At 38.6% G+C, this 19870-nt stretch overlaps 2 protein-coding genes across 2 annotated transcripts; one reads left to right on the top strand and one right to left on the bottom strand.

Moving 5' to 3' along the window:
* Nucleotides 4116-12495, top strand: LOC109850121 (50S ribosomal protein L18). The gene is made up of 2 exons (XM_020420046.1): nt 4116-4361; nt 11972-12495. Exons 1-2 carry the CDS (start codon nt 4176-4178, stop codon nt 12365-12367), a joined length of 582 nt encoding a protein of 193 aa, XP_020275635.1. The 5' UTR covers nt 4116-4175; the 3' UTR covers nt 12368-12495.
* LOC109849486 (ethylene-overproduction protein 1) lies at nt 12958-18875 on the bottom strand. The gene is made up of 4 exons (XM_020419328.1): nt 16672-18875; nt 15357-15648; nt 14605-14914; nt 12958-13655 (listed from the first exon to the last, which is right to left on the bottom strand). The coding sequence occupies exons 1-4, from the start codon at nt 18732-18734 to the stop codon at nt 13420-13422; spliced, it is 2901 nt and encodes a 966-aa protein (XP_020274917.1). The 5' UTR covers nt 18735-18875; the 3' UTR covers nt 12958-13419.

The following is a 19870-nucleotide window of genomic DNA, read 5'->3' as shown; positions in this document are numbered from 1 at the left end:
GACCGAATTTTTTAAATAGTAAAGGGGGATTTTTTTGATTTCGAACGGGTCGGCGAGAAGCGGGAGGCGTCTCTCAAAACCCTAATTTTTGAAAGGCGCCTCGAGACGGTTGTTTGTTCCGCTTCGTGGGCTGGGCCTTCCTATTGGGCCCTCCCTGTTTCAGACGTGAGACTGGCCTGAGTTGTTTAGTTTGTGGCTCAATTTTGGGCTTATCCTTAATTAGCATTTAAGTACCTTACAGTTTCCCGTATGCTGCATTAATATACCCTCGCTTGTTTTTATGAGTAGTTATATATCTTGAAGTCTCTAACGCCTCGTTTGGTACGCGGAAATGAACTCGAATAAGAATGGAATGGAAGAAGGAATTGAATGGAATTAATGTGAGAATGGAATAGTCATTATCATTCTCACGTTTGGGTGTGATTTATAAAATGAAGTGGGAATGAGCGTATTTTAAAATTGTATATTTTAGCGATTCTCATTTAAGTGAGAATCGTCATTCCCTATCATTTCATTGGGAATGCTCATTCCCACATAAAGTGGGAATTGATGAGAAGTGGAAATGAGCACTCCAACTTCAAAAAAGAGTGTGTGTTTGGTAGGAAGGAATGAAAAGTGAGAATGATCATTCCATTCCACCTCATTCCCGCGTACCAAACGAGGCCTAAGAGTTGCGTATTAATAAATTATATGATACACAAATGGAAAAAACTTTGATCATGACATTTCCATGTGACACTTGTAAGCTAATTTTAAAACTTTTTAATATTAAATATTTGTTGAATTTATTGTTCTATCATAATTTTATTTCGAAATATGTTTAGAGTGCGTTTAATGGTGAATTCAAAGAACACTGGAATGAAAGTTCTTAAACTAGCTCGTGAGTGTTACGTAAAAAAATTTGAAACAAAATTCACAGGGCATTAATCATAACTAATAGAAACGGACACTTAGGGGTGTCCAAAAAGCCCGGAGCCCGGGCCCGGCCCGGTGTCCGGCCTGGGCCCGGCCCGGGCCCGGAACAGTGCCTGAAAAAACGGCACTGTGGCTTCGAAGATGGCCGAGCGGGCCGGAGGCCGTTGACCCCGGTCCGCCGGGCCGGGCCAGCCCGGCCCGGCCATAACGGTCACAAAGGTGACCGTTGCCCAGCCCGGCCCGGGCCAAATCTGGCCTAACGGCCAGATTTGGTCTTTTGACCGTTTTGCCCCTTAAAACGGTCAAAAAACGGCTATTTTTCGAGGGTTTTTTGGTCATTTACCTAGGGGGCTGCTTCTATAAATAGAGGGGGGGTTTCAATTCATTTTCTCACAACAAAACTCATCTATTTCTCTCTCTACTACTCTCTTATACAATCTTATACTATCTCATACTAATATACTATCCTATAATCTTTTGTATTTTCTAATACTTCCAACAAATGGCTTCTGGGTCTGATTATGAAGAGCAACATGCAACTCCTACCGATCCAGAGATGAGTCCTCCTACAACAACTCCTCATCCTACCGGTGTTAATCCTGAATCTGGTGGCGACGAATCTACGGCACCAAGAGCTCCAAAAAGGCCGAGGTCTGATGTATGGAATTTTTTTGAGAAGATAGACGTCACCAAGGATGAACACGGTAGGATCATCTCTCAGAATGCGAAATGTGCGTTGTGCGGCCAGATATTCAAAGCTCATCATAAGAGCGGCACCAACCATCTCAAACGGCATATTGAAAAACACAACAAAGGCCAAAATCTACAAGGTGATATCCGGCAGTCTATGCTTTCCCAATCATCCTCTTCAGGTACCCTCGGCAGTTGGAATTATGACGCTGCCCGAGCCCGGAAATGCGTAATCAGGTTTATTGTTCTTAAAAACCTTCCTTTTAAATTAGTAGAAGATGATGAATTTGAAGATTTGTTTAGAGATGGTTTTTATCCTGCATTTACAAAATTTTCTCGTCAAACCTGTCAACGTGATATTTTAAAATATTATGTTGAGGAACAGGGAAAAATAATTTCTTATTTTAAAAATTTAAACTGCAAATTTTCTTTAACTTCTGATATTTGGTCATCTAGAGTGCAAACTGGTTATTTATGTATAACAGCACACTGGATTGATGAAAGTTGGAAAATGTTTAAAAGAGTTGTTTCTTTTATTGCAATTGAAGAGTCACACACTGGTATTAATGTTGCAAATTTAATTGTTGAAGAACTTATGAAACTAGAAATTGATCAAAGAATATTTACTCTTTCACTAGATAATGCAAGTAATAATAATGTAGCTGTTGATTTTCTGAAAATAACTTTGTCATTGCCATGTCATGGTGAGCTTTTTCATGTTAGATGTATCTGTCATATTTTAAATTTAATTGTTCAAAGTGCATTTTCTGAAATTAAACCCATGATAGAAAAAGTTAGAACAGTTACTAATATGCATAATGCTTCTGAAATGAGAATTAAAAGATGGAAACAATGTTGTAAAAAAAAAATTTATAAGCCTAGACTAATTCCAAAAGATGTTGACCATAGGTGGACTTCCACATATGCAATGTTATCTGTAGCAATAGAATATAAAGAAATTATAAATGATTTTATAAATTTTTATGCTTCTAGTTCTAGCTCTGGTAGTGCTTATGGAATAACTGAAGATGAATGGACAGTTATATGTAAATTAAATGAGATGTTACAAGTTTTTTATGATGCTACTATGTTATTATCTGGTTGTTATTATCCAACTATTACTTTAGCTGCTTTACAAATTTTAAATATTCAAAAATTTTTTGCAAAATATCGTATGGATGATACTTTTGGAAATATAATTTTTCAAATGGAGAGTAAATTTAATAAGTATTTTAGGCCTATTCCTCATATTTTTGGTATTGGTGTTCTTATTGATCCATGCTTGAAGGAAATTGGCCTTCGAAGTTTGTTACAATCATTGTATGGTGGACAGATTATAGACTTAGATGATGGATCCACCCTTACTGCTACTACTCATTATGTAGCTATTAGAAATTATTTTCAAACCTTATATGATGAGTATGCAGCTAGATATGGTGTAGCTACACAACAGTCTTCAGCTTCGGCACCTTCAGCTTCGAGCACAGGTCGAGGTAAAAGTGTAAGTTTTGATAGGTATGCAATGGTAGCTGAACTAACTGGTGGATCTGGAACTTCATCAGGATTAGAGGTTTCTGAAATAGACGAATATTTATCTGCTTCCTTAGTTAAATGTCAAGGAAATGCTTTAGATATTTTGCAATGGTGGAAAGTATATGGATCAGTTTCATATCCTATACTTTCCACCATGGTTCGTGACTTACTATCAGTGCAGGTTTCGACTGTAGCCTCGGAATCCGCTTTCAGCACAGCAGGACGTTTGATCGACGACCACAGGACATGCTTAGATCCGTATACTGTACAAGCGGTGATGTGCTTACAGGATTGGTGGAGATACGAGAAGCGAACACAAGGCATCGAACGGATTGCTATGATTGAAGATAAATTTGAAGAGTTGGGACTAGCAGATAGATATAATGATTAGATAATATTCATAAAATTGTAATTTTTATTTCTTAGCTTTAAATTTGAATTAAATTATTTCGAAAAAAGTTGCAAATGATAGTGATATGGGTGAGTAGGTGCCAACCTAGTTGGGATGTACTCATCTATTGTGATGCGACGAATTTCGAAATAAATTTATACTTGTAAAGGATTTACCGATTATTAATAAAGAAGTTATTTTTATCATTTTTTGTACTTGTAATTTATGTCATTTCATTTCAACGACCCGGCCCGGCCCGGATGGACAGCCCTACGGACACTTTTACATATATCTCTCTATGCTATTATTCTTACCATATAACTTTTTAATGTTGGTTTTTAAACAATGCAATGTCAAACATTCCAATTATTTTCAATAGGTTTGTAATAATTTCCTATTTTTAAACTATAAAATTGATATTCCATAAAAAAAAATTTAAACTATCGAATGGGAGGGGTAGAAAAAATTAATGTGAGAGAATTGGAGAATAATGTTGGAAATATCAAGACTGAGGGGTAGATTTGCTAATATGAACGATTTGGGGGGTATATATATATGCAAAAATAGAGGAAATAATGGCTTTTTCTTCATCTCGTCTATCTTCAGTACTCGTAAAGAATCCCAGCGGAATCTCAAGCCCTCTCCAATGGCGGCCTCGTGCTCTTCTTCGTCCATTAGCTGCTGCTATTATCCTCTCTCCTCATCGTTCTCAAAGGCATCCTCATCAAAATCACCTTCTTCTCTCTCTTGGTCTTCTTCGATTCCAATTATAAAGCTCTCCTCAAAGGATCTCCTCAATACCTCTTCCTCAACTTCACTACCCAATCGCCAGGTTAGTTTAATTTTTCTCAATTTTGTGCGCAAATATTGGATTTTTTTTTAGGAGGAATGAAGTTTGAGGGGTTTTGGATATAACCACTTTAGATTTTGTACTGAATGTTAAGACAGGATGAGAATTTCCACTGCTGGTTGTCTACTTACTTAAAGATCTAACATTTTTTTTCAGAAGTTCTTGAGTTGGAGGAACTAGAGAAGTTTTCGGAAATTTTATTGATGCTTAGGAGAAAAATTAGAGGTTATGCAGGGTCTTTGAAGATCAAAAAGGGTTTCTCGGCACTATTTAGCTAAAATTGGTGATGAGGGAGCAAATTTTGAGTATTTTTACGGAATGCATTACATGCGATTGTGGTGTCCTTTTAGATTGAATCATAAAGGATGCTTCATGCTTCTTTGCTATTTACGGTGACGAGCGATCTATTAAAAAGTGGGGAATACAGAAATTAGCTTCTCTTCTTTAAATCGCAGAGAGTTGAGTGTTCATTTGGAATATATTAATTTTAGTTTTGAAGGGCTTATTGGTATATAATTTTTCCTCAGAAGCCATTTGCAGTATGCCCTTTTAGACGTAGGCATTGGAAATTGTCTTCTGTACTCTCTACAATAATGCCTCTACTAAAACATATGTATGAGAAACAATATGACTTTATCCTAAAATTTCCACGTTACACCCACTGAGATAAATTTTCCACGTTACACCCACTGAAGAGTAGAACAGTCTACATAGCTTAGCTCACAAAACGAGTGTACACAATAGTTTCTTGCTTAAGATTCTTCATTTTGTTTGATAGGAGTATGATGATGTTTTAACCATGAGAAATCACAGTGCAGATTCAAACTAAGGTAACAATCAAGGCATTATGCAAACCTAAAACATAATGCTTATACATAGCAAATAGCTAATCATATGTGATTTACACCTCAAAGTAATCAATTTAAGAACCAGATGTCAGACTCAACTCTAACCCTCAGATTATTTCAACTATGGGTAGCTAGCTAACTTAAGGTTCTTTTCGATTCTTCTCCTTTTTTCCAAGAGCTAAGCATTGCATTAAATGAACAAAGAGTTCAAAATTTCAGCTTTTCAAGTGTTCATTTGTGTTATCTACCCAAATTATTCATCAAGCTCATTTTGGAGGAAAACTTTACATTGGCATGTTTCCCATGAGAATCCTTCGTAATTTCTTTTGGCCAACATCAATTTTCAATTTGGCTTACATCCTTGTCGTCTAATATATGGATTCGCCAAACTGGACCTTCATCCAGATTTGATATATCTCCAATTTGGTGTCTGGGTTTGTACAAGATTTGCTTTTGGTTTTGTATGTACCATAAGAATCCAGTGTGTACTCAAATGAACCTGATACGGGTGGGCAGTAGGAAGGCATATGGGTACTTATTGAGTCTGTTTTTGCTAAAATAACACACGCACGTGCGCACACACAAACCTAGATAAATTGTTTGAACTATTTGGGCATAAAAACCATATCATGTTTGGTTATAACTTATGTACCTAAAGATGGATTCCGTTTGACAGTGAGAGAACCCCTCCTCTCTTGCTTCGCTCCCTCTCCTCCAATGTCATTCTTTAATTCCGACATCAGACTATGGCAACAACTGAGGATAGTGGTGCTAGTGGTGGCAGAGGAAAAAGGCGACTTTGGTGAACTTTAGTCAGCTAAGAGGTTGGTGGTGGATTTGGTATGAATGAGAAAGAGCAATAACTGAAACAACGAAAGCGTATAGAGAAATTTTACATATTGTATCTGTATATTGTATCTGATACTTATATCCATATTCACGCGAAGAGGAAGTGATAGGCAGACTCAATTCTCGAGGTATGCATTTATTTCAGCCCTTCTACTGGCTGATCGTTCTATGATTCTTGTTCTTGGAACTGGGACTGTGGTGTTGAATCTTTTTTCAGGAAAGACTCTCACATTGAAGGATGTGAAATATGTTCCCTCAATTGCCAAAAACTTAGTCTCTTGAAGCATGCTGTGTGATGCAGGCATGAGACTGGATTTTCAAAGAAGAAAGGCTGTATTATCCTTCAAGAAAATGTATTTTGAAAATGCATATCGTACTGATGGCATGTATAAAATCAGTACGAGTGCATCCAACCCCATTGTAAATGAAGTGAAATGCATATCGTACTGATGGCATGTATAAAATCAGTACGAGTGCATCCAACCCCATTGTAAATGAAGTATCCTCTTCTGCTTACTCCTCTGTGTTATGAATCAGTACGAGTGCATCCAACCCCATTGTAAATGAAGTATCCTCTTCTGCTTACTCCTCTGTGTTATGGCACAATAGGTTGGGACATGTAAATTATAGAAAATTATCCAGCATGAAGAAGTTAGGATTACTTTCAAAATGTGGGGGTAACAAACCTGAGAAGTGTGAAGTTTGCGCGCAAGCAAAACTGACGAGGAAGACATTTTCAAGTGTCACGAGGAGTACCAAACTGTTGGATCTGATTCATTCAGATACTTGTGATTTCAAAAGCTTCGTCACTCGTGGAGGCAAGAAGTACTTCATCACCTTCATCGACGATCATTCTCCCTTCTGCCACGTTTAACTGCTGAAATCTAAAGATGAAGCCTTCAGCAAATTTGTCGAGTTTCGGACTCGAGTGGAGAAGCAACTTAGACTTCAGGTGAAAAGACTCAGGAGCGACAGATGAGGAGAGTACCGATCTAAGGAATCAGAAGCATACTTCAAGGAGCATGGAATCATTGCAGAAACTACTGCTCCATATTCTCCGCAATCTAATGGGATTGCAGAAAGAAAGAATCGCACATTGATCGAGATGGTGAATTCGATGCTAATCATATCTGGTCTACCTACCTGCTATTGGGGAGAGACTTTGCTAATGATAAATTGGATTCTGAACAGAGTACCCTATTCCAAAACTGATAGTACTCCTCATCAGTTATGGTTAGGATATCCAGATTCTTTGGATAGCCTCAAAGTGTGGGGGTGTCTTGCATATGTTCGAATTCCAGATATCAGAAGGTCTAAGCTCGGACCAAAGGCAAACAGATGTGTGTTTCTTGGTTTTGCTGGAGATAGCAATGCGTGCAGGTTCCTAGACCTTGGAACCAACTCCATCATTGAAGCTCGGGATACAGAATTCTTTGAGGATAAGTTTATCAAACATAAAGGCTTATTGCTCAAAGATATAGCAGAGAATGCTAATACATCAAATGCACAAGAGGAGCCAGTCAATGATGAAAGAGTTATCGAACCATCTTCCAAACGTGTCAGAAGACAGAAAGATTTTAGAGATGACTTCATCACGTATAATGTGGAAGGAGATCCACAGACTTTTTAAGAAGCAATGCAGTCAACAGACGTTCTTATGTGGAAAGAAGCTATAGATGATGAGATGGATTTATTGATCCAAAATCACACTTGGGAGCTGGTAGATGTACCTGAAGGTGAAAGGCTTATCAGTTGCAAGTGGATCTTCAAGAAGAAGTTCCGTCCTGATGGTACTATTGAAAAGTACAAAGCAAAACTGGTGACGAAAGAATTCTCTCAGAAAGAAGGTATAGACTTCTTTGATATTTATGCACCAGTTTGCAGGATCACTACCATCAGAGTGCTTATCGCATGGGCGGTGATTAAAAGGTTCGTCATACATCAGATGGATGTGAAGATTGTCTTTCTCAATGGAGATCTCACAGAAGAGATCGACATGGAGAAACCAGAAGGACTTGATTCTCTGGCTGGTAAGGTTTGTAAACTTGTTAAGTCATTATATGGACTTAAGCAGGTACCAAAACTCTGGCATGAGAAGTTCGATGACATTGTTCGCAACAATGGGTATCAAGTCAGTGAATCTGACAAGTACCTATACATCAAGGTCGCTGAAGGAAAGATGGTGATCATCTGCCTCTATGTGGATGATATGCTTATCATCGGGAGTGATTTGGAGATAGTAATATCTATCAAGAAATTTCTTTCAACACAGTTCAGCATGAAGGACCTTGGAACTGCGGACGTGATTCTCGGAATCAAAATCATATACTCTGAAGAGAGTATTGGATTATCTCAATCTCACTATGTCGAGAGCATGCTAAGAAAGTATGGTTCTATGACCTGTCAGAACTGTCAGTGCCGTATGATTACAACAAGAAGCTTCGACCAAACACTAGAAAACCAGTAGATCAGCTAAGGTACTCAAAGATCATTGGGAGTCCTATGTACGCGATGAGCTGCACAAGGCTAGATATAGCATTCGCTGTAGGAATGCTTAGTATGTTCACAAGTAATCCTGGAAAGCTTCATTGGGATGCTGTCCAGAGATTGATAAGATACTTAAAAGGAACTACAGGTCTGGGTTTATTCTACACTGGATATCCGGGTGTAATCGAATGTTATTCAGATGCGAGCTGGTGCTCAAAACCAGATGAGTGCAGATCTACTGGAGGTTTTGTCTTCACCATGGGTGGAGCTGTCGTCTCGTGAAAGTCTAAGAAGCAGACCATGATTGCACAGTCATCGATGGAATCTGAATTCTTCGCACTCTTGTGTTACAGAAGATGAAGCTGAGTGGCTCAGTTGTATTCTCCGAGACCTTCCATTGACGAAATTGCAAGGTGCAATTACTATCTATTGTGATAATCAAGCGGCGAGTGCTGTGGCAGCAAACTCGATGTTCAATGGAAAGAAGCGGACCATTCGTCTGAAGCATGGTTATTTGAGAGAGCTCATTTGTCAAGGAGTCATCTCTGTGATTGACGTCCGATCTTCAGAGAATGTGACTGATCTTTTGACTAAGGGTCTGAAAAAAGACATAGTCGAAAGGACGTCTGCTGGATTGGGTCTCAAATTTTTGTAAGTTTTACAAATATTTACCATGTTTATTAAATTATTAGTTCAAAGCTTATGCTACTAATAATAAGATAATTGGTTCAAAAGTCAAGTAAGATTTGTAAAGTTTGGTGAGTCTTACAAATATTTACCATTTACATCTAGTTATTAGTTCAAAGCTTATGCTACTAATGACAAGATAAATGGTTCAAAAGTCAAGTAAGATTTACAAGTGAAATGGTTCAAGTTTTCTTGGATTAGTGGGTGTCTAAGGCAATGTTTAGGGGTTGCGTAACGCGTTCCGTAAGGAACGAGGTACTTAATTGATCTTTGATCAACCTCTAATACTATCCTTACCTGGCTGAACTACCCAAGTAAAATTTTGATCTTTTCACCTAGAATTCTATCATGTAAAGGGGATGGCTGTTAAGTCTTAATGAGTCCAAAGCATTTCGGATGTGGGGTGTTAGATAGGAAACACACCTAAATGACTCACCTAGAATCCTATCATAAGAGAGGATGACTCTTAAGCCTTAATGAGTTCAAAACATTTCGGATGCGGGATGTTTGATAGGAAACATGCCTAAAAAACTCACTTATGTATGGGTGAAGATTTGGTCGTCTCTTATGGTGTCTTGTGGAAAGATACCTAAAACCCTAGCAGAAACTAGGACATGCACACGGCCATAAATGTGCAAAGACAAAGGCAAGGCAAATGCAAAGGCAAAGACAAAGACAAATGTGGTTCAAAGTAAAAACTACCACAGATAAGTTTGATCTTGTGTGATCGCTGGATTTTTAGATATGTGCTGGTTCAAGTCTCTGCGACACTATGCACCTATCTTTTATTCAGTTGGTCTAAAGGGGATTCAAGTCCTTACGACATCTTCCTTACGCACAACGATTCAAACAACGGCACCGTTACATGACCCTAGTTTAAAAAACTTGTGGGGGATTGTTGGATATAATTTTTTTAAAAATAAATTTATGTGGGCCTCATGACCATGACCTTAGCCTAATATCATTTAAAAAATGAAACCTCACATGGGCGGCTAAAATGCAGGTGATAATTTTTTTCAAAAGACGTGAGCCCACCGAAGAAAAATTAGGACGTGAGCCCCATATGCATAGTAAAATATATTATTTTATTAGTACATAGTGTTTTCCCAAACACTATAAATAGACCTCAAATCCTTAAGAAAATTTTATTCCAAAAACAACAATCAATATATACAGATATAGATTGTAAAATAGCTGGTGCTTATAGGAATTTTGCCTGATAGATCGAGGAGATCTTTTGCCTGATAGATCAAGGAGATCTTTTGCCTGATAGATCAAGGAGATCTTTTGCCTGATAGATCGAGGAGATATTAGCCTTATAGATCGAGGAGATCTTAACAGTACTGGGTCGGTGTACACCAGAGTACTGGACCGCTGTTCCTGAAAGCAATTTGACCTTGGAATCCTTGCACCGGAGTAGGCCAAATAATGTTTTAAACACAACGTTTTACAAACGCACAGCAGCTGAGTTGGAAAATTTTAAATTACTGCCCTTTAATTTTCTGTTCGGTTTTTGCTGTTTTATATCTGTATATATTGATTGTTGATTTTGGAATGAAATTTTCTTAAGGATTTGAGGTTTATGTATAGTGTTTGGGAAAACACTATGCACTAATAAAATAATATATTTTACTATGCATGTGGGGCCCACGTCCTAATTTTTCTTCGGTGGGCCTCACGCCTTTTGAAAAAAATTGTCACCTGCATTTTAGCCGCCCATGTGAGGTTTCATTTCTTAAATGATGTTAGGCTAAGGTTATGGTCATGGGGCCCACATAAATTTATTTTAAAAAAAATTATATCCAACAGTTTATTCTATGAACGTTGACAGACTGCATTTTCCCTATCCGATAATGTTCCATTTATGGCAGTATACACTCAACAGGCAAGTAAGTAACTTCATCCTGGTATATAGAACTGCGAAGGACTCACCATCTGATAGTCCATTGGTGATGCGGTCTTTTCTACTGCCAAAAATAACTGTCATCTTGATATTCTTCTTGATTTAACTGATAGTAATTTAGAAAAGGATGAAATGACTAACCCCCTCCCCCACCCCCATCCAAGTACTGTCGAACTTTTACCATCTTGCCAAAAGTATCAATTTACCTATCATCCTACTTGTACCATGTTTATGGGGCCAATATGGTCATTCTATGAGGCCACTTAGATTGGTGACGTTACAACGTTTTTTCTGCATTTCTTCCATTTTCTGTAATTCCAGAAATGTTGTTCAATTCCAAAAAAGGGATTAAGGATGAGAAGTAAGTCCATCAGTTCCAAAAAATGGATAAAGGGTTAAAAGTTGTATGGGAAAAGTTGCTGGGAGATTTTCTGAAACTGCATAAGATGGAAGAAATGTAAAACAACACCATCATGTCACCGATGTGTCAAGTATTTGATTTGTGGTCTCACAGAGTGGTCATACTAGGCCCATACACATAGAATAAGTGGGATAATAGGTAAGTTGATACTTCAGGGCATAGGAGTGGTTTCAACAATACCTAAAGGGGGAGTTAAATCATTTCGTCCTTTAGAATATTTAGGTATTTCATTGTTGTTTAATTTAGAAGTTATAGTCCGCATAAAATTTTAGTGAAAACTACATAGGTTTATATGGAATTTGGTTCAAGTTCAGACTTCGGTACCTAGAACCCTCTACAAGCACCTTGTATCGCTGGGTTGCATTAATTTATGTATATATATTCTTTTGAATCATAGGTTGGCGTGGTTCATGCAGCTTGGACTCGAAGATCCAGAGGTGAAGCAGCAAAAAGACCAAACAAAAAATCATGGAAACAAAGAACAGACATGTACATGAGGCCCTTCTTGCTAAATGTTTTCTTCTCCAAGAGATTTATTCATGCAAAAGTAGTGCACAGGGGAACTAGCAAAGTGGTATCAGTTGCTAGCACCAATGCAAGAGATTTGAGGAATACTTTGCCTTCTCTCATTGATGATGATGCTTGTAGAACAGTTGGACAGTTGATTGCTGAAAGATCGAAAGAGGCTGATATCTATGCAATGTCGTTTGAGCCTAAGAAGAACGAGAGGATTGAAGGTAAGCTTGGGATAGTCCTTGACACGATAAAAGAGAACGGGATTATTTTAGTTTAGTTGATAAGAACTTGCATTTGGGATATATTTATGGGGAATGCTCATTGAACATTCATATTCTTAAGGTTGTAACTTGGTGAGAGTTTGTCCGTTATGATATATTCTGATGCTGAGCTCTTGCTGATGACCGTGGAAGTGTTTCATCTTTCAAGTTTTTCTACTTTCCAACAATCAGCTGATCTTTTGTTTAATGCTAACAGTATTTAAAAGGATAAATTTTGTCATTAACAGCCAAAATGTTGTGGGTCCTCCTCACATGTTTTCCTCCTTTTTAGTCCTTTTTTCTACCCCAACCATCGTTCAGTATTGTTACAACCAACCACAACGTTCCCCAACTCCCAACCTCCTCTCCTATCCAAAAAATGAAAAAACTACTCATCAGCGTACAATGGAATCATTTTGTGATGTTAGTTGTAAAGGTGAAAATGAGAGCCAAAAGCAATTCATGAAGAGCTTCCCAAAATTTTTGCAGGGTATCTGCCATCCTTTAATCATATTTTGCTTTAGCCATCAATAGCGAATAAAAGAAGATGTGATGATCAAGATATTTACTCTCTGCAGCAAAATGGCCTTGCATTCAATCTCGGTCATACATAGTAAAGCGTCTCAAAGAGAACATCTTATGATAATCACATGTCTGAAAAATTAGACAGATACTCAAACAGATGTCTACATGGTACTTTCTATTTCGAATAACCACAAACTCTTCCGAACCATTTTACATTTTCCACAACACAAACAGAGAACAAAACGAGGAAAATGGCCGCCACTGCCTCATCAATTCACCATGAAAAAAACTTTGTATTGCATCTACATTTCACAAAAAACAGTCAAACATGTAGACCTCAGAGAGCGCTATTCAGTTTTTACAGCTGCAGGAGTTAACCGTGCTGAAATCTCATGTATACAAATCTTCGCAGCATCTCTCCCTCCAAATCCTGTAACAGTGTTCACTTCTATATACATGTGCCTTTGTCTATCTCTGTTTTGTTTCCATAATCATTATTGTCAGTTGCTAAATTTGTGTGTATCTAAACCAAATTCTCAGTGCTTTATGTACTTTGTTGTTCAGTAACTCGACTCTTAGCTCTGTTGTAGAGTTCCAAAGTATCAGCATGGTTTGGATCAAGACAGAGCGCTGCTTCACAATCTCTTAGGGTGGCTTCTGCTTTCCCCATTGAATCATAGAAAGCTGCACGAAGATGGAGTAGATTGAGATCTGGCTTGAAAGATATTGCCCTTGAGAGCTCGGTGATGGCTTCTTCCTCCTTGCCCTCGTCCATTAGAACTGGAGCATAAACAAATATTTGGGAATTGTTAGTTTATGCAGACCAGATTAGCCTCATGGAACGTAACCTTTTGGGTTAATTGCGAATACAGTCCCTGTGCTATCTCGTCTTGCAGTTACTACCCCCCTAATTTTGTTGCTGATAGCCCCCTGAATGAATTTATTTGACTCTTTTACCCTCAGAGAAAGAGTTCTTTTTTTTGGTTGACAAATAGTAGACCTCCTGAGGGTAAAAGAGTAAAAATGATTACTCACTTTGTCTATCTGCAACGATAAAACCAGAGAGATAGCAAGTTCAAAACAACAATAGCACAGGGGTTTTACTCACTAGCCGCAATTATTTACCTTTTCTTTTCACATTTGAAGAGCTCAGGCATGTAAGTTTATATAACTTATGATAGGTTATTCGAAGTTTCAACTTATCCAAAAACATGATATGGAAGTAAAAAGAAACTGTCAGTAGACAACAGACATGACAAGCTCTATTGTCATACCAAATATGTCTGATCTTATACTTTGAGAAGCATTGTATAGTATAGACCAAAAAGACCAGCATACCCGATTCCTTTGTGATTTCAAGACGCTTAGTGATCATAACATGATAAAAAAAATAGGGTTAATTGCGCATAGACCCCTGTAGTTTCACAGTTGGGAAATTGTTACCCCTGTAGTTTGATTTTGGCAAATCAACTCCATAGTGATTCTTTTTTTGAACTTTTCTACACTTGGATAGACTCATTAATTTCACCCTGGAGTAATATATGTCAAAATTTCACCCAAGAGGTCTATCTACCAAAATCAAACTGACAGATAATAAGTTCCCAAATGCGATAACACAGGGGGGGTGGGGGAGGGGGGCTATGCGCAATTTACCCAAAAAATATAATGCACTGTATCTTATGTATTACAATTTAAAGAAATACAACAACTGAACAAGCAATAAGCTCACCTGCTGCTCTGTATCTATAAGGATAAGTCCTCAATGGATCTAACTTAGTTGCCACGTTAAGGTCACTCTTGGCCATGTCACGTTCACAATATTCTGAACGTTTTTCATAAGCTGAGGCATTGTTCTTAGCTTTCTCAATCAGCTTTGTCATCTCATCATAAGCAGCTTTCTTTTCATTCTTAAGATAATAGACCCGTGCTAAACCTTGATGAGCACGTGTGTGCTTAATACCAAGTGCTTTAGTGTAGCATTCTGCTGCCTCGTCGAGCATTTCACAGTCCACATATACACTGCCCATGTTATTATGTGCCTGAGGAGCATCATTTTTGCATGTAAGTAATAGTAAGGCTAGGAAATATAAGGGTTACTTTCACGAAACCCCCTGAGCTTTAGGGGGTTTTGCAGATAACTCCCCTAAATTTAGTTGTTTATCTAAAAACCCCCCTGAAGTTAAACTTTTCTCAATGGAACCCCTACCTGTAATTGAAAATGACTAAAATGTCCTTAAGAGGAAAAAAACCCAAACCCCAATTTAGCCATTTGTCATTTACAAACAACATATACCTCCTTGCAATTGTGGGTTTTTTTCCTTTCTCTGAAGGACACTTTAGTTATTTGCCACATAGAAGGTCCATAAAAAGAGTTAAGCGGAATTATGTGCAAAACCGCAAATTTCAGAGAGGGCAGGGGAGGTTGTGAAATTAACCCGAATTATAATGATTTTTCTGAAAGCTATATCTCAGGACACTCACTTGTCCTTTTCGAAGATTGTCTGAAGCACAGCTATTAGCTTGCTCCAGGAGTTGGATGACATAAGATGAAGATGACTGATCTAGATTTGCATCAGCTAGAGCATAAGCTTTAAGGAAAAATGCTTCGAAAGACCTTTGAATAGCAATGGATTCCTCTGCCTTGGTTAATGCTTCTTTCCTATGACCAGTGTCATACAAAATCCAGCCCTCATAAACAAGCCTTTCATATTCATGTTGTGAATGGTTATGAGCCAATCGGAGACTGTGCATTGCAGCCTTTTGGCAGTTTAATCTAAATTTCAAATTTATCAGGCATTAGATAGCGTATAGGTTGAACATAATGAGAGCTAGAACTAAAAGGAAACTGAATCAGCATATATCCGATATACATGCATACATATGAAATAGATATAAGCCTAGGTAGCACGTACACGGAGACGAACATGGATACGGACACGGGAATCGGCAAATTAGTAAATGTAGGATATGGGGACACGGCATATAATACAGACACACATGATCAAATATTGAACGAAAATACCAATAACATTTGTATGTTTCTTTCTATTTATCTATGACAATTAGGAATCAACTTAAATCAAACCAAGAATAAGATTTAACAACAAAAAGTTTAGTTTTGACCGCATGGGATTACGATGGGTGTTTTTCAACTATTTAAGTAATGGGTTTTAGTTTTCGATTAAAAAACAATTGATTTTGAAACTGATAGTACTAGAGAAACTCGTTTAGGGTAGAAGTAATGGGGGAAATCAGGTTTTTCTTTGAACAACAAGTGTCCATGGAGTGTCCGTGGAGAGTCGGTGTCGGACATGTGTCGGACATGGACATGACACCCAAAATAAAGTGTCTGTGTTACCTACATTTAAGCATAGTTGCAAACACACTCCTAATTAAACATGCACTAATTTCAGCATATAGCCAGCATATATCCACAATGTAAAATAAAAATCCTAACAATTTATGCAAAATATGTAATCTAATTAACCAAATCCTAGTTCATTTATGGTCTTAAAGTCTAATGATATTGACTAAAAGTTGCAGTCATCGTCCATATTTAGGACTGCAAACCCTTGAACACTAATACAGAAAAAGTACATATAATACTAAAATTACAGAGATTTTATGATCTAAATGACCAATTTCAATATACATCATCTACAAGAAAGCAGCTGCCTCTTGATTGCACCTACTTGTAGTCCTAGTTGATAGTTAGTATCAATCTCTAAAGGAAAAAATATAAATAGGAATTACAGAATTTTACCAACAAGGTTCTGTATTTTGCATAAAACCTTACCTTAACAGAAGAAGAGATTGACGAAATCTCAAACTACTATTCCCAGGCTCTTTAGCCAACATCTGATGCACAACAGCAAGTGATCCTATGTCATCCACCGCTGACCACCGATCATAAAGCTGCATCCAGCAATCTGCCATATCCCACTCTTGCACGTATTGCTTAAGTATCTCAATCATCTGATCACCAGGAATCTTTCCATGAAAAATCATGTATCCAGGATCCAAAGTCATGATTGCCCTTATATCTTGCAATGCCGACTCATAGTTTTGAAGAACCAAAGAGAACCAAGCTCTAAGCTCCAAACAATCTGTTGAGACCTTGAAAGCAAGGATTTTGTTTATCTCGGTAATAGCTGAACCTATTTGAGCCTCCTCAGCCAATGCAACCGCTTTGTACTTATAAGGATACGGCAATGTTGCATCCAATTCAGTGGCGGTGCTTAAATCCATCATTTTTTCCTTACCAGAACAATATAAGGATCGTTCTTGATACATCCAACCAGCTGGACCATGATCATGGATGAGCCTATTAGTGATTTTATAGGCAGAATACTTATGTCCTTTCTTAAACTTAGCCCTAGCAATCCCTATAACAGAATAAACATGCCCACAAGCTACTGCTTGCTCAAAAAACTTTTGGGCATCTTTGTATTCACCTCTCTCAAGCATCACACAACCTAATTGATGCAATGCCAATTGCCTTTGCCACCCAGGCATCGCACACTCCTCCAATCTCTCTAACAACATTACAGTCATATTCGATTTCATGTCCTCCTCCATTGCTACTTGGCTTAAGAAATTGTACAGAGCAAACGAGGCATGCCCACATGCCTCTAAGCTCGATTTCCCCTCTGGTGTACAAAGAACTTTCGCAATCTCTGGATCATTCAGAGACTTCGGTAGCTCTCTAAGGAATGCTTGTAAGCAAGCAGCAACTAAAAGATGTGCAGTCTCATAAAGCCCATGCTCAATAAGAAGCAAAGCATCATCTACACTCCAAACCAAACCAGCAAGCTTCGCATCACATTTCGCCTTCAAATCCTCGCAACAAAATGTATTTGCGAACCCAAGAAGCTCCAGAACGGTCTCCGGTGTGAAATCTGAGAGCGACCCAGTTCTGCTAAAAACATCGACAGCTCTCATTCCCTTTACCGAGATATTATTCTGCGTGAAATTGATCCTCTCTCTCCTCGATTCTACGAAATCTCCATACAACAAAGTTCGCAGTGGTTGAGAAAGAGCAGCAATGCTATGCCTAACACAACCCACCTCTTCATCCCCAATACAAAACCACAAATCCCCTTCATCGTCATCATCAATCTTCTTCTTCTTCAAGCTCGCAGGCGCAGAAAAGGAAGCTTCTCTCGGAATTCTACACGGGCACGGGTCAAATGGAGAATCCGGCGAATACCCAGGCTGCAATGCAGCTTTAGGACATTCCAATGCCGGGCTCGTCGCCGAGCAAGGACAAAGGGGCGATTTCGGGGACAAAGAAGGCCCATTGCTGATCAATTCATCCGCTCTCCTCTCAAACCTCAGCCACGCCGACAGCACAACCTTATGATGCACATCGGGGGCGTGAATCCTCGCCGATCTCAAACACCTCCTCGTCAATTTCGCATCGAGAAGAGCCCGAACAAGCGACATCTGCTCAAGATACAAATTGCACGAGTGGGTACCGTCCATTTCAGGGCCCACATTGTCCACAGAACGAAACGAAGCGGCGAAGGCGGCGACCGGGTCGACGGGCCGAAGAAATGGGTCGATGGGTGGGTCGATTTGGTCGGCGGAGGGAAGCCCGTAAGGTAAAAGGGTATCTAGAATAATGGATGAAGAATGTCGATGGTGATGAGATGATGATGATGATGATGATGATGGGTTTTGGGTTGATTTCGTGCGGATGGAGAAGGTCGGCGTCGGAGATTGGGGAGGAGGGAGTGAGGTGGAGGCGGCGGCGGAGGAGAAGGCAGGAGGAGGGCGTTTGACGGCGTAGACTTGGGTGCCTTTGCACCCATCGATTAGCTTGAGGCTGCGGATTGTGGTTAGGAAAGTGTTCTGCATTTTGAAGGGAAAATTTTGAATTTGCCCCCTCTCTCTTTATTTGATTGGCATTAAGAGGGACCTGCGAGCACCGCCGGAGAGAGAGGGGGTTGAGAGAGAGAGAGAGAGAGAGAGAATGAGAGATTGGGATGATGATGATGAAGTTTGCAGGGGGAAATTAAAAATAAAAAAATCCCCCTTTTGCCTTTTTTTTTTTTTTTTTTTTTATTTTCCCTTTTTTTTTGCTTTTTTTTTTTTTTTTTTTTTAATTTCCCCTTCTTTTTTTGGGCTGTGGGTTCACCAACCAAATGGGGGTTTGACGACGGTGGGCATGTTTAATCTCTGGTAGAATTTTTGCAGTCCTTTTTGTCCCCTTCCTCTAGAATGGGGATTTTTTGGGGGAACTATTTGTCCTTTTTTTTTTTTGTGATATTTGATATATCAAGAGGAGGAAAATGGAATGGAGGAGGGGCGTGGAAATCGCGGTGACAGTCTCCCGGATTCCCCGCTACTTCCCGCGCACAAGGAAGACAGGGAGACAGAGGGACAGGAGAGAACGTAACTTCGGGGCTGTTTGGTTGTATGTTTTTACCATGTAAAATGAGGTAAAGTGTAAAAAAGTGGGTCCCAATGTCAGCTTTCACTATTTTTAATTGTTTGTTTGTAGTTGTGAAAATAGTGTAAAGTGATTTTATATGCTGATGTGGCTTGTAAAGTGATTTCATGAAAAAAAGACATGATTTTAGGAGAAAGCTAACATTAAAGTTAGGAAAAAATAATAAAAAAGAATTCCAACCAATATGATCATTTGAGTAGGGACCACTTTTTACACTTTCCAAACAAACAATTAAAGTTTCATTTTGCAAACCAAACAAGTGTTTTATGATTTCAATTGAATCAAAAACAAACAAAGAAAAATATAAGAGTAAAATTGATGAGGTGGACAACAACTTTTCAAGTTGTGTCATAAATACACAACTTTACCAACAACAACCAAACAGCCCCTTAGGCGGACATTACCCCTCGTCAGATCACATCATTTGTTAGAGATTGATGCACCCAGAATTTTAAAATTTTCTAAATTCCAGGAAACACCCCTTCTCTGAAGGAATTTCAGCATCAGCAGCAGAATTAGGAAAAACAGGCGGCGGTCGACC

The sequence above is a fragment of the Asparagus officinalis genome, chromosome 7, assembly GCF_001876935.1.
Source record: "Asparagus officinalis chromosome 7, Aspof.V1, whole genome shotgun sequence".
NCBI lineage: Eukaryota > Viridiplantae > Streptophyta > Magnoliopsida > Asparagales > Asparagaceae > Asparagus > Asparagus officinalis.
Note: the sequence above shows the minus strand (reverse complement) of the source record. Positions and strands in the feature narration are given on the sequence as shown.

Coding starts and splice junctions, on each gene's coding strand:
- LOC109850121 (XM_020420046.1), top strand. CDS start 4,176: ATGGCGGCCTCGTGCTCTTCTTCGTCCATTAGCTGCTGCTATTATCCT. Junction 4,362..11,971: donor CTTCACTACCCAATCGCCAG/GTTAGTTTAATT, acceptor TTTGAATCATAG/GTTGGCGTGGTTCATGCAGC.
- LOC109849486 (XM_020419328.1), bottom strand. CDS start 18,734: ATGCAGAACACTTTCCTAACCACAATCCGCAGCCTCAAGCTAATCGAT. Junction 14,915..15,356: donor ACAATCTTCGAAAAGGACAA/GTGAGTGTCCTG, acceptor GATGCTCCTCAG/GCACATAATAACATGGGCAG. Junction 13,656..14,604: donor TTATAGATACAGAGCAGCAG/GTGAGCTTATTG, acceptor TTTATGCTCCAG/TTCTAATGGACGAGGGCAAG.